Raw genomic sequence first — 16,167 nt, forward strand, 5'->3', positions numbered from 1 at the left:
CCTGGGTAGAACTCCTAGTGCCCGTGACAGTAAGATCAGGCCATGACAGACTCAGGATCGGAATCAACAGGTAGGGAGATGCTGCAGCACCTGGTTACTCGGATTGAACAACAAGATGTTCGGCAGCAACAGTTGTTCCAATGTTTTCAGGCTTTAGCCTCCTGAGGAGACCCTGTGCAAAATGTATCAGCTACTGTTGATCCTCCAGTATCTTCTTCTTCCCCAGTGCCATCCCAGGTGTCTACCGTTTCTACGCTACACCTGCCTACTCCCTCTAAGTATGATGGAGACCCGAAAACCTGTAGGGGCTTTCTTAACCAATGCTCCATTCATTTTGAACTCCAACCTCACAACTTTTCTACTCATCGTTCTAAAGTGGCCTATCTCATCTCTTTGTTTTCCGGACAGGCTCTCGCATGGGCCTCCCCTCTGTGGGAAAGAAATGACCCCTTATTGGAAGATAGTGCCATGTTTATTTCTATGTTTCGAAGAGTTTTTGACGAACCTGGTCATGTTATCTCTGCGGCTTTCAGTATTCTCCGACTACGCCAAGGATCCCGGTCAGTGGCCCAGTACGTCATCCAATTTCGGATACTTGCCTCCGAGCTCTAATGGAACACTGAGGCGCTGATAGCTGTCTTCTGGCAGGGTCTTGCTGACAAGATCAAAGACGCACTGACCTCACAAGAGTTACCCTCCTCCTTGGACGACTTGATTTCTCTATGCCACAGAGTAGACATGAGATTTCGTGAGAAAGATTCGAAAGAGTAAATTCTTCCAAAGGGCCTGTTCGCCCAGCATCTCAAGTTCGTCATCTCCCTCCTCCAGTAGAACCCATGGAGGTAGGACGTTCTAAACTAACATCTGAGGAGAGGGAGCGACGAGTGAAGAATAGACTCTACATCTATTGCGCTGACTCTACTCACATGCTGAACTCATGTCCCAGAAGGTGGGGAAATGCCAGGCCCTAACCAGTTCTGGAGAGGTAAGGTTAGGGTCTCTGGAATCCTCTCCATGTTCTATGGATTCTAAAGTTTGTGCTTTTGATGTTACCATTTCCATTGCTACCAAGTTGTTTATGTCTCAAGTGCTTCTAGACTCTGGAGCTGCTGTAAACTTTATTTCTAGTTCTCTAGTGAATCAATGGTCCCTACCAGTGATTCCTTTAAAAGCAGCTATCGCTGTCACCGCTATCGATGGTTCACGCATAATTAATGGACTTATCACTCAATGTACGACTCCGTTGTGCCTTCAAATCGGAGCCTTACACCAGGAGAACATTTCCTTGCAGGTCCTTCCTGTTACCACCAGTCCCATTGTACTTGGCCTTCCATGGCTTCAACTTCATTCTCCACAGATTGACTGGAACACTCCTCAAGTCACTTCCTGGGGTCCAGATTGTCGTCATACACGTCTGACTCAAGTTGTTCCACTCAAAGTAAATCAATCTTATATAACACCCTGTCCGCTGGGTCTTCCTCCACAGTATGCTTCCTTTGCGGATGTGTTCGATAAAACTCAGTCTGAACGCCTTCCACCCCATCGGGTGTGGGATTGTCCGATAGACTTACAACCTGGCAAGACCCCTCCTAGGGGCCGTGTGTACCCTCTCTCGCTACCAGAGACTCAGGCAACGTCTGATTATATCAAGGAGAATCTCCATCGTGGATTTATCCGACCTTCCACTTCTCCTGCTGGAGCGGGGTTCTTTTTTGTTAAGAAGAAAGATGGGTCATTACGACCCTGTATAGACTATCGCGTGCTCAATGCTATAACCATTAAAAATCGGTACCCTATCCCGCTAATTACCGTGGTCTTTGACCGCATTAAGGGAGCTCGGATACTCACCAAACTTGATCTCCGTGTCGCTTATAACTTAATCCGGATCAAGTCCGGAGACAAATGGAAGACAGCTTTTAACACCAGGGATGGACACTATGAATATCTAGTTATGCCCTTAGGGTTGTGTAATGCCCCAGCTGTCTTCCAGGGTTTTGTGAATGAGATCTTCCGGGACTTGTTGTACGCTTGTGTCGTCGTCTACCTGGACGATATATTAATTTTCTCTCAGGATCTGCCCTCTCATCATCAACATGTGGCAGAGGTCCTTTCTAGACTCCGGAGAAACTTACTATTTTGCAAGTTAGAAAAATGTTCCTTTGAGTTATCCCAGATTCCATTCTTGGGATATATCGTGTCCGGAGTAGGTCTAGAGATGGATACGGAGAAAGTGAATGCTGTGCTACGTTGGCCCCAGCCAACTACCCTCAGAGCAATTCAACGTTTCCTAGGATTTGCAAACTACTACAGACGCTTCATTCAAGGTTTTTTCTCTATTGCTTCTCCAATAGTGGCTCATACCCGCTATAGACTATTAGTTGTTACCCTGCATATCTGTTTGGACAAGCTTATCTGCTCTCCAGCTGTATACATACAGCCATAGACTATTACTATTACTCTACTTATCCGCACCTGGACAAGTCTTCCCATCACAGCAGTGGTACAACTTGCTATCCGCAGACCACTGACTTCCCTGCTACCTACCTGCACCTGGACAAGTCTTCCCATCACAGCAGTGGTACAACTTGCTATCCGCAGACCACTGACTCCTCCGCTACCTACCTGCACCTGGACAAGTCTTCCCATCACAGCAGTGGTACAACTTGCTATCCGCAGACCACTGACTTCCCCACTACCTACCTGCACCTGGACAAGTCTTCCCATCACAGCAGTGGTACAACTTGCTATCCGCAGACCACTGACTCTCCCGTTACCTTCCTTCACCTATTCACGTCCGCCCGGCTCTTCTTGGTTGATACCTGCCTCTGCACTATAGTTGCAAGTCGCTGACTTTCCTACCATTATAGCTGCGAGTCGCTGACTCCTATTTACTCCATTGACATTCTCTCTCCACCTGCTGTTGTATAACGTTCCTACTATTCACCCTACTGTCCAGAGGATCGCTGTGTAAACCTCGCCCCTCTGGTAAGCATTATCATCTGGTGAATCCTGGGTAGAACTCCTAGTGCCCGTGACAATGTGCATGTAATAGGGAGGAACTTAAAAGGATGGGATAAGGTTGTAGGGATTGTAGTAGCATGGAGAGAGGGGAGGATAGTGGTGGGATGGCGGAATTAGGGTGGGGCCCAAGGATGGGGGAAACAGTACCCGCAGTCAGGATGGAAGAGGTAGATAATGTCTTATGTAAGTGGAGCAGGGGGAAGGGAAAGGAAAGGACTTAACTGTTATGGGAGTAACTGTGGGATACAGTGCTAGATGGTAGATAGTCAGGAAGCAGGAGGCTGGTAAATGAAAGGCACAATTGTTAGATAGGTAGAAAGCTCAGGCTGCTCAAGAGTCTTTGTTGACTGAGTTGAATACTCCTTAATCTGCATTGGCCTGCCTGTGGTATAGAACAGCTTCTTTATTCTACTTACACCATTGTTTCATACTAACATTGTTCATTATATATCCAGTTTGGTATGTAGAATACAATATATAAATTGTGATTGATACAATTAGCTCTGTTTACAGCACAGTACATTTACTGGTATAATGCTTAACTTTGCTTTACTTTGTCTTTGAGTTTCTTTTGCATTTCAATCAAGGTTATCACAAAACAATTTTAATTAAGTTTATATTTGTGGGTTTTTATATTTACAAAGAACTATTAGTAAATGATAGTCTGAAAACACTGAAATAAATATAAATCAATATATATTTAAAGTACATATAAACGTTTAATGAATTACTAAGTTTTGCAAAAGACAATGGCAAAAAAACATTTGACACTTTAGTATAAAACAAGTCCTATGGTAAAGAAGTGTAGAGAGGAATCAGCAAGTGCCATTTGTTATGAGATGCAAAAATGAAACACATCCAGTATGAGTTAAGCCTAACTTATTATCTAATACTGCATCTTTACAGATGTTGAATTACAGTTTTAAGGAAGCTCAGAATGCCACATTGCTCTGTGACATTGACCTTGTCATTTCAGTATGTACAAAATATGTCTTCAATTCTCCTTTTCCTTTAACATTAATTATTCCCCGACAAGTGCAAATGTATCCTAGAGCTACCAAGACATTGCTTGTTTCTTCTGTAACCTAAAAAGAGCAAAAAAAAAAATATTATTTTAATGTTAACTGCTATTAAATTATCATATGCTTCACTCATCCATGTTTACTTTCATCTGACCACAGCCTGTAAATCATGTAACTTTTTGAAAATGCTATTGTGTTAAGGAAAAAAAAAATTCATGGCACAATGAGTACCCTAAATTTCCTTTGTAATGAAATTATATACTTTACATATTTATGTTAAAATGGTAACAAATAACAAAAATCTAATTAAAAATGGTCTATCTATCTATCTATAAAACATAATTGCATCACATACAAAATTTCAAACACTATTATATCACTGATCACTGACATCTCACAACATTCACTATGACTCGAATAACTATTGATCTAATGGGTTCACTAATAAAATATTATTCAGTAAAGGATAGCATACCTACAGTTACTGTACACTTAGTATACCACACCATAAAGGTTATCTACTAACATTGGCATAATTAGCTTGCATCTATCTAATGATGACAGTGACACATTTGAACAATGTTAATAAACAATCCTTCATTTTCTAGAAAATGTGCATAATTATTCTTCAAAAATATGCCAAAGATTAGTAGTAGTAGGTTAAATGTCTTGACCTGGACAAAGATTGAATTACTACAAACAAGAGTAAGGATGAGTCTTGCTAAATATAAATGTGGGACTAATGTTGTTAGAAACATTTTAAACATATAAATTTCTTGACAAATTTAAAATTAATCTGCACCTGGCTTGACACTGCTCTAATATGACACCTATATTTCTTCATCCAGCGATCCCCTCTCTTTAAATTAAATTTATATTTTCATGCTGGTTGGTCCTAACTAGAGGGTGCTAACTAGAATTAAACATTTTAAATCGGAAGCATACTAACTTACTCCATATTTATTGTGTTTAAAGCATGTATGTTAGTGTAGGACTTTCAAGAATGAAGACCATTTACACTGGGTTACAAGCTTAAATGTTATGATCAAATTATTGAGTGAATACCTCATACTTTCATTTTGGAAGATACATACAAATTTGCAATGATAAGCATAAGCACTGACAAAAGTACTATTTTATATACCGATTGGTTTTCTTATATAATAATTATTATTTTTTATATTTTTTCCTGGTATTTGCTTTGCGCTGGTGTTTTTCTGTTGTCCTATGCTAGATTAAGTCCATAAAATGTTGCCGTAAATGATTACTAATTTTATGTTTCTTTGTAGAACCCTGAAATAAAAAATAAATAAAAAAAGCTTTTGTTGAATATTCCACTTTGTATAGTCAGAACGGCATAATGATGTTGAATAAAGTTTCCTGAATGCTACAATCTCTTACCCTGCCCATAGCAACTATATATATATATATATATATATATATATATATGTATCTATATATGTATATTCCATAGACAGAAAACCTTACGGTTTAACATGTCCGATTAAGGTTCCTTACACACCATCTAAAACATAAAAAAAACTATTGAAACTCTTTCACTTGAACTCCAAAAAGCAATGAAATTACGACGATTAAGGCAGAAGCCTTAATGGACGTGTTCCTTGAGGAATACAGACATGGTATGCCATCACATCCTGCGGTTTGCTGCAGATTCAGCACTATCATGTAGTGAGATTGCTGTCATTCACAAAATGGTGGATCTGCTAATTCAAAGATTTGTGTGTTCACTGGAATACACACATACAGTACTATTACATTTTCTCGGTTTAGCTATATCGTAGTTTAGGGCCTGGGTGTCTGGGTGTCAGAGGAAGAAGTCCAAAGGCGACTGAAGAATATTAAGATAAATAAAGCTCCAGGTCTAGATGGCATACACCCAAGGGTCCTTATGGAGTTAAACTCAGAAATAGCTAGACCGCTATTCTTAATTTTCAGAGATTCAATCTCATCAGGCTCAGTACCAAGGGATTGGCGAATAGCAGATGTGGTGCTGTTGTTTAAAAAGGGGACGAGATCACAACCAGAGAATTATAGACCTGTAAGCCTGACATCAATAGTGGGGAAACTACTGGAAGGTATATTAAGGGACAATATTCAGATTACTTGGTACGCAATAAAATTATTAGTGGGAATCAACATGGATTTGTGAGGGATAGGTCATGTCAAACTAATCTAATTACTTAGATTTTGCAAAGGCCTTTGATACAGTGCCACACAAGAGGTTGGTTTACAAAATAAGGGAACTGGGTCTAGGAATCAAAATTTGTACTTGGATCGAAAACTGGTTAGAGAATGGGGAACAGAGAGTTGTGATAAATGGAACATTTTCGAATTGGTCAAAAGTCTTAAGTGGAGTACCTCAAAGTTTCGTGCTGGGACCACTCCTTTTTAATATATTTATTAATGACCTTGGTGATGGTTTAGAGAGAAAAGTTTCTATTTTTGCAGATGACACTAAACTCTGTAAGGTAATAAAATCAGAGCAAGATGTAGCTTCTCTACAGAGGGACTTAAATAAACTGGAGGATTGGGCGGCCAAATGGAATATGAGGTTTAACACAGATAAATGGAAGGTTATGCATTCAGGGATCAAAAACAAGAATGCAATCTATACATTAAATGGAATTAATTTAGGAGAATCTATAATGAAAATGATTTGGGAGTGCTCGTAGACAGTAGACTTAGCAATAGTGTTCAATGTCAAGCAGCAGCCCTTAAGGACAAATGAAGTATTGGCATGCATAAAAAGGGGCATAGATGCAAGGGAAGACAGTGTAATTTTGCCACTGTATAAATCGTTGGTAAGACCTCATCTTGAATATGCAGTACAGTTCTGGGCACCACTCTATAAAAAAGATAATTTGAAACTAGAAAGGGTTCAGAGAAGGGCGACAAAATTGATAAAGGGTATGGAGTCATTAAGTTATGAGGAAAGGTTAGCCAGTTTAGGCATGTTTACTTTAGAAAATAGGCGTCTAAGGGGAGATATGATTACTATGTACAAATACATTAGGGGTCAATACAGAGAGCTTTCATGGGAACTTTTTACCCCAAGGACTATACACAGGACACGTGGTCATCCCCTAAGGTTAGAGGAGAGGAAATTTCACAACCAGCAAAGGAAGGGGTTCTTTACAGTAAGGGCAGTCAAGATATGGAATTCATTGCCAGGGAAGGTTGTGATGGCAGATTCAATAGATATGTTTAAGAAAGGGTTAGACAAATTTTTAGCGGAAAGGTGTATCCAGGGATACGACCGATAATTTAAAATGAAGGATAGTAGTGGATATAGGGTAAAAATAGGACTGCAATATTGAGTCTGGGGGGATTTTCACAATTGAAACAGATTGGCGGTTGCTTACTCTAGATTAATTTCAAATATAAATGCAGGATTGCAGGAGATCCAAAATAGGTTAAACTTGATGGACTGGTGTCTTTTTACAACCTCATCAACTATGTTACTATGTTACTATGTATGTTACAACCAGGAACATGTATGAATGACAAATAACAACATGCGAGAGCTCCCCCTGGAGTTGGAGGATGTCCCTACAACCTCCACAAATATAACAGTGCATTGAAACTAATGCATGTGCTCAGCTGCTACCTCACGCCAGGATGCGGCATACTGCCGCGGCTCGTAACAAAGCCTAAAATTGTACGGCCTTTAATAATAACTTGGCCAATCTAATTTCCACTATTTTTCTTAATCCCTAAAAAACAAGAGTTTTAATATTGCTCTATTATACTAACCTCTACCACCTCTGTTGGATGACTGTCCCACTACAGTTTTGATAAAGTAATTTTTCCTAAGATTTCCTCTAAACCTAGCACCCTCCATTTCCAGTGCATGTCTTTCTCTCACACATACCCCAATGCCCACCAGCTTTGTGATCACATGCACACATGCCATTGCCCTTTATTCTCATGTCACCCCCTGCGCACCAGCTTTTCTCTCATGTCACCCCCATTTACACTAGCTTTTCTCTCACTTGTCACTGCCTATGCACCAGATTTTATCTCACATCACCACTTCTGCACCAGCTTTTCTTTCACATATCATACCTTGCGCACCAGCTTTTCTTTCACGTCATCCCTGTGCACCAAAGTTGCTGTGGGGGGGAGGGGGGATTGGGATCGCAAACACAGTGCTCGGGGCAAGGTATCACAAATACACTGCTGTGGGGAGGGAGGGGGGATTGGATGACAGGCAGAGGAAAAGGGGATCGGATGACAGGCAGAGGAGTAGGGGATTGGATGACAGGCAGAGGAGTAGTGTATCGGATGACAGGCAGAGGAGAAGGGGATCGGATGACAGGCAAAGGAGAAGGGGATTGGATGACAGGCAGAGGAGAAGGGGATCGGATGCATCCAATATGATTATATCATCCTGCTGCTAGATACAATTTTGGAGTTCATCAGTTGCTATTACTTACATATCTCTGTTAAATCAGAGGGTTGTATATGTCCGATCTTATTACCCTGAAAATTATGTTCTTCATAAGTCATCTAGTAATATCTGATGCGCTATTAATTCTAAATGTTAATTCAAAAGAGCATCAATGTCCAATGTTTTATTATGTTATATTAAGTATACATCACTTAACACGAGAGTATGAATAGTAATTGGTCAATCAATCAATCCTCTGTTTTACACATACATCGGATATAGTCACGGAAAACAGAACATAAGCATCCTCGACCATATCTAATGTACCAAAACAGACCAGACAAAATAGAATGAGTTTCTTTTACAGTATTAGAGTAATATCACTCCGGCATTCCAAATAATAGTTGATTTTTAATTAGAAAATCGCTAGCATGCTGACACGTTAAATTAGAATCTCCCATCGCTTGTCATACTGGAGTCATGGGGGTACATGTATCAAGGTGCGATTTTGCAAACCAAGCGATTTTCTCGGGAGAGTTGAAACTCAAAGATGTATGAAGCTGAGATTTCATGTAAAATCGCGAGAGTTGTGCTTCTGTCAAAATCACTATTTGCAAAATCGATAGAGATCAAACCCCCGACTGTTTGTCACTGCAGCTACACAAGTCTCAAATGTATGAAGCTGCGATTAAGCAACCTCAGGAGAGTTTGCTTTCAAACATGCCAGATACAACATGCTGTTTGCTAGCAGCGTGTTGTATAAACACATCACTGTTACACTGTTCTGCAATAGAGCTGGAGCTCCTGCAGCTGTCAAAAGTGTTAGAAATAGATCAAAGTAAAAAAAAAAGTGTGGGGTCCCCCCTCTATTTAGTCTTAACCCTAGTGCTGCCAGCCTACTGCTGGTTCCGTGAAAATCGGGGAAAGAATTTGCGTGGAGTCCCCCCTATTTTCATGGAACCAGCACATCACAGTGATGCATTAGGTATTTAGGTACTGCTAAGATGCACCATGTTGGGGCTACTCTGGGAGCCCCGGCGAAGTGACCCCTCTCCTGCTGTCTTTTTTTCCTGCTTACAGGCAGCTTATCGCTGCCGGTGACATGAGGAAATGCTGTACGCATGTGCACAGCACTTCCACTGTACCGGATTCTGGAAGCCAGAGACCGTTTCAGCAGAATCCCATTGGAAATGACAGGTAGCGCCGTGCTGAGATGGCGTTACCTGTCCGTGCAATACGAAGCTTCATACATTGCAGAACATTGCAGTCCCCATAATCTATGGGGACTGCGATGCCGCATGGTGTCAGCGGAGAAGATTTCTATGCTATCTCCTCAGTTAGGCAGTTAATAAATAGCAAACTTACTTGAAAGATGAGGAAACAGCCGTTTTCGCATCTTTTAAGTAAGTGTTTGCATGATGCATAAACCCCATAGTGCTCTTTCCACATCATTAATCAATCAATTATTTAAACAGACTATGTAACTTTTAAAAACAATTTATTCACGGTTCTTTATAATACCATAAACTACTCCACATTGGACATCAATATATGTTATAGATAAAAAATCATATATAAATAAAATATAATATATATAAAAGTCATAATTTAAATAAAAATAAATATAAGTGTATAGATGTACACACATATGTATGCACATCTACATACATAAATATATACAATTTGTAAATTAACTAAATTATATAAAAATATAGTATTTGATATTCACTTATTGAACTTCCCCAATCTTATATAATTCCATCAAAATGATTTTAATAGTGCAATCAAAAGAGAGGATTTATAATGAAGTTTCAAACAAAATCTGGAGGAACAATTTATAATTATCCATAGTATTACATTAGCTCATTCATTTCCAATGATTCGTTTAAACCTTCTGGTGATAATGTACCTCATTTATAAATCCAAAACACCTCCTTTTTACATAACTGTTTATATCTATCCCCACCTATCTGCGTGGGTTTAATCAATTCTACTCCAGTTACTGTCAGAAAGTCTGGATTATTGTTATGTTTCAAAGTAAAGTGTCTTAAGGCACTATGGGTTCTCAAATCATTTAATATATTTCTTCTATGTACGTTAAAACGTACCTTCAATGGTCTAGTTGTCCTCCCCACATAAAAGAGGTTGCAGCTACATCTCAATACATAAATTACGAAATTGGAATTACAATTGATGAATCCCCTGATCTTTATGTTTTTATCACCACAGGAAGTTGGAATAAATTGTGAATGATTAGTTATATGTTTACAGGTGATGCAGCATGAAACTCCATATTTATAAAAACCCTCTGGAGTTGAGGGGACCCACTATATGCAGTTCTCTGTAAATGGTTCTACAACACCTGAATTAGGTTTCGTTTTCAAAAAGCTAGGAGCTAATATGTTTTTCAGGTTGTTGCCCTTCTTAAAAATGACAACTGGATTTTTTGGGAGTAAAGTTTTCAAAGTGGGATCTTGTTTTAATATTGGATAATTATTTTTGAGGATTTTCTTAATAACAACTGACGATTTATTATATTTTGAGACAAAAGCCCATTGAGAATCAGCTCTAGCACCTTTATTTGTCATCAGAGTATTCTCTTTATATTGTAAAGTATTTTTATTTAGCTTCTTCTCAGATAAAAGATCCTCCCTATTCATTGAAAAAACCTACTTAAATACCCTTTTTACTAGATTTTGTGGGTAACCACAATCAAAAAACTATAAATTATTTCTTCTACCTGCTTCTTAAAAATCAAACTCATCCGTACAATTGTGACGAAGATGCATAAATTGTCCCTTCGGTATATTGAGTTTCCACTTAGAATTGTGGGCACTCTTAAAATGAAGATAATTATTGGAATCTACCTGCTTCCGATATGTTGAGGTAGTAATTGATGATCCCATGACTAGCAGAGACAGATCCAAGAATTCTATAGTATTCTTGTGATATTTATGTGTGAACTTCCAATTATAATCATTAATATTGAGATAATTAACAAATTCAAGTGCTCGTGATTCACTCCCCTTCCAAATAATAAACAAATCATCTATATAGCGGCCATAGAGGATGAGGTCCACCCCTAACTCCCCGCCCACACGCGAGTTGACTAAACATCTCCCACGTATAGGTTGGCGTAGCTCGGGTGAAGCACGTCCCCATGGCCGTTCCCATCACCTGTAGATAGTGACAGTGATCAAATAAAAAATAATTGTGCATTAAAATAAAAGTGATGGCATCAGTGATGAACTGTCTCTCTGAGACCATCTCACTAGTTGCAAGAATTCTTGATATAACCTCCACTCCTTTAGTATGTGCAATGTTAATATTTAAAGACTCAATGTCCAAAGTGAGGAAAGCATAAAAATCATGCCACTTAATTGAGTGTAATAAATTTATTAGATGTGTAGAGTCACAAATATAGGATCATAGAGATGACACCAGAGGTTCCAAAAAGAAATCAACATAGCTTGACAAATTATGGGCGAGGGAACCAATACCAGATATAATGGGACACCCAGGAGGTGATAATAAGTGTTTGTGAATCTTTGGTAAATGATAATAAATGGGAGTGATGGGAAAGAGAACAAATAAAAATTGTTTTTCTTCTTTGGAAATAGATCCGTCAGCCATGGCCTAATCTAACAAAGTTTTTAAATCCCTTTTATAAGTCTCATTGGGGTTAGTTTGTAATCATTTGTAAAACATAGTATTATTAAGTTGTCTCAAAGCTTCTGATTTGTAGTCTGAAATATTTTGTACTACCACCCCTCCTTCTTTATCATGATTTTTTTATAATGATGGATTCATCGAATTTCAGTTCTTTTAAAGCAATTTTTTTCTACATGTGAAAGATTAGAGTATTTCTTCTTAGTAGTTGTCAAGCAAAGATCCTTAAACTGATCTAATGTAGTACTGCAACAACATTTGATTTGTGTACTCTTCCTAGAGGTGGGGAAAAATTCAGATTTTAGTTTTAATTGAATACCTTTACTCAAAATTTTGTCATTGATATCAAATATTGGTACCTTGCCAGATACTGTATCTCTATCATTCAATATTTCTTCCAAATCCCTAAGGCTATACTATCCTGCTTAGTGTCCAGAATGATAGCCTATCTTCATCACACCTTTTTAAAGATTTTGCAGCAAAATATTTTTTTCAGCAAAGCAATCTTACAAATCTGTTAAGTTTAGTAAATAACTCAAACAAATTAGGTTCGGAGGTAATATTTAGACATTTACTAAGTAAATTTAGTGGAGCTTGTGTCAATTTTTTATTTGATAAATTAAACACACCATTTTTTTATTTTTATTTTATTCCAATAATTGAAACCTAGTCCTCCACTTCTTCCTCTGATAATCTCTGGACCATTTTAGGTGGCCCCAGAGATAATAATTGGTACTGATTTGTGTATATATATATATATATAGTCTCTTTTTATCAGGAATTGACGTGACCCCAAAAAAGGAGACACAGAGGAATCGAGAGTAGGAGAGGTATCAGGATTCATTGCATCCCATGACCTTCTTGTATCCCCATGGAAAACTTTGTTCTTAGATCTAGCTCCTAACCTATGTCGAAGTCAAATAATTGGATGAAGTAAGCCAAATTAATTAATATTGTTGAACCGTGCGATTGCGATTAATACGCCACGTGTTATGATGCAATTGCACAGGTTCAATTAAATTTCAATTCATTTACATGAACACACATTTGCATTCACACTTATATTTGTAAATAATACACATTTATTAAGGTTCCAATCCACATTTATTTATTAGTAAAATGTATTAGATTGTTTATTTCTGCATAGATAATACTATATTAAAGGTATTTATGATTCAGGTGTTTTAAAAGGTAAAGGGTTTGGTCTCATATTAAAGCTTATTTCACCAGCATTAACCCGTTGTGTGGACAGAGTAGCGATAGCATTTAGCGATCGCAAGATACGAGCAATATGAGATTAATACTCAAAAGTACTTTTTGTGTGGGTCAGTTTGAACTGGTTATTCACAGTGAAAACAAGTGGACAATAGTTGGGGGAAGTTGCCCCTCACCTTTTGAAAGGATCAAATGAACTGACCAACAACCAGCAGGGAACTGGAATATCATTAACCCTGGACCAATGAAGACCTAACTAAGTGTTATCTGTATACTACATATAAGCATGCTGGCCATTGTTCTCGCTCTCTCTGATCCTGACTACATGCAACCATGACTGGATGAAACACTTTAAGGAAAATGTAATGTATTCAGTGTTTTTATACTTTCCTGCTTTATTGTAACATCTTTAATGAGTAAAAATGGCTTGCTGTAAATCCTGTTATATTTTGCAATTAAATATCTTTGTGCATTGGAACCACAACAATCGCATTGGACAATGGTTATTTGTAAGCGATAAAAATGACTTTAATACCTAAAATAAGTTTTATATGAGTCACTGGGGATGCTGTTTCTTATCTTTCTCTTATCATTAATTGGAACTTGTCCTTTTTGTTTTACCTTATCAAAGGAGATTTTTTTATTCGTAGTTTCAAGATCTCTCCGAAATGACCTATTAGGAGATACATTTCTCATTTGTTCCCTACTTGGTGTTCTATTTTTCCTATTGAAGGACCAGACTTTATCAAATCATTTACATCTCTAGAGAATTTGGAATTTTTAGTATTTACCAATTGACGTTCATATTCCTCTACTCATCATTAACTTTTTTGTCTCTCTCTATAAAAATATTCAAGTCTTTATGAACTTCTAATTTTTTTTAGAAGATCTATCTCTTTTACCAATGAGTTAACTTTATTTTCCCTATACTTATAATAACAGCTAAAGGTCTGAGAAACATCTCTCTCTTCCTCAGCACTTGCAAGTGATTTGATGATACTATAAAGCAACACTATCTGAGTTTGTCTATCCAACTGTAAAGTGTGGCTGTGACTATATATATATTTTTACTAATGCTGTTTTTCAACCCTTGAGATCGTGATTGTTGGTTTCAAAATCTAGGCCTATTTGTCACAGCTCTCCTGCATAGGGGCAGGTGAGGTCCCAGGAACTCTGCAAAGGAAGTCTGCATACAGTTAATTCCCACACAATCTTTCCCCTAGCATACAAACACACAGGTGTACCATATACGTGTTATTGATTTATTGTAAGTAATCGGTTTGTAGTGTTTGGGTGGGGGTTAAAAGACTGTGGTGTTCATTTTATGTTGGTGACTGATGTTAAACTAGTTGGCCAGTTATGAGAAAGCTGAACTATATTTAGTTAGCATTAGGGTCACCAGGAGGTGTAAGCAAAGGATGTTGCTTACTGGTGTCATCCTGACAAGTAGTGTTGCCATTTATTGTGATGTAAACAATAAATGTACGTTCGATTTACAACAAGAAGTTGTTGGTGTACTGATGTCTGCAGGGTGCCTGTGCTCATCAGTTTGGTTACAACTGATGTGCTTTCCTTGTAGTTTGACAATACCTACTTTCACTCATTCACATAGTGGAGACATTGGGCACTGTCCATTGGTTTTATTTTTATTTTGACTGCACAGAAGAGGCATTATGTCTATCTTCCTACTAATTACAACCAGTCCCAGCACTGAAAAGTACAGGTGCTCTTTCTAGCCACTCTGGTGCTGTAATGAGTAGGGATAAAAATTAGTATGCCACCTCCTTTGGGCACCTGTGTATTGTGCATAGGGTCCATAAGAACACAAAATACAGATACACTCCACAAACTTTTGTTACTCAATCTTCTTTTTCTTAAGTCTACTTTTTTCTTCCTATTTTTTATTTTCAGCATCTTCTTTTTTCTGTTTTTTTCTTTTTTTCATTTTATTTAGATTCATTGACTCCCACTTCCACTAAAGCCCTCTTTCTTCCTTGACTTCCTTGCTGCACCTGATCCAGCTACCTTACAAGACCTACCCACTACTCCAGGCACTTCTCCAACAACTGACCTGGCTGATTACCAAAATGCCAAAATCCTGTGCTCTCAATCACTAGTGTCTTTTCTATATTTAATCTATACCCTTGGCCATTATGGTTTCCACTCATTACCCTTCAGCATCCTGCCTAAATACTTTCTAGCAAAAGTTATCCTGTGCGCTCACTGGCTTAATGATTGTAACAATAATATGTATTGTATGGTGTACCAGATGTATGGTAGTGGGTAACCTCTACTAATTGAACAATACTCTATGGCGTAAATATCTTATTTATTAATCCCTATACATTGTAAGCTGAAATAGGATAAAAGACAATTGAATAAATTCTAAAACATATGAATACATGTACTTATGCTGCCCTGGGCAGACCAAGGTCAGAAAAAACAAGACAATAAAATAATCCTAAAAATTAAGAATACATATACTTGGATGAGCTAAAAGAGTCCACCCGCTGCTGTTTGTATCATCTGGACACTCCATTCTGTACGCCGCAGTCCATCAGCGGGACCGCTACAAGTGACTGACACCACTATCCAAGGTTCACATAAATCGCAAGTATTAATCCCACCAGTGTGTGGGATACTTATGGACTAAGCACAACTTCTCCATTAGGTATACTACCTATATTATACCTCCGTTATCGTTATATTACTTCACTATTAGGACGTGACTATTCACGTCTATCCCAAATGTAGGATCCATTTGAGACATCATGCAAGTTGTGATTAAATCGTGGGCATGCCTTCTGTCAAATAGGAATACGTTTTAAC

The 16,167-nt window shown here is 38.1% G+C and overlaps 1 protein-coding gene across 1 annotated transcript in view; it reads right to left on the bottom strand.

Annotated features, from left to right (window-relative positions):
* Positions 1–3,732: 3,732 nt before the first annotated feature.
* The window catches only part of ADCY2 (adenylate cyclase 2), a 1,242,889-nt gene continuing 1,230,454 nt past the window's right edge, over positions 3,733–16,167 (bottom strand). Inside the window, exon 25 of the mRNA XM_075212755.1 lies at positions 3,733–4,106. Within this exon, the coding sequence (XP_075068856.1) occupies positions 3,954–4,106 (153 nt within the window). The 3' untranslated portion in view covers positions 3,733–3,953. The remainder of the gene's footprint in view (positions 4,107–16,167) is intronic.

This window comes from Mixophyes fleayi, chromosome 5 (genome assembly GCF_038048845.1).
Source record: "Mixophyes fleayi isolate aMixFle1 chromosome 5, aMixFle1.hap1, whole genome shotgun sequence".
Taxonomy (NCBI): domain Eukaryota; kingdom Metazoa; phylum Chordata; class Amphibia; order Anura; family Limnodynastidae; genus Mixophyes; species Mixophyes fleayi.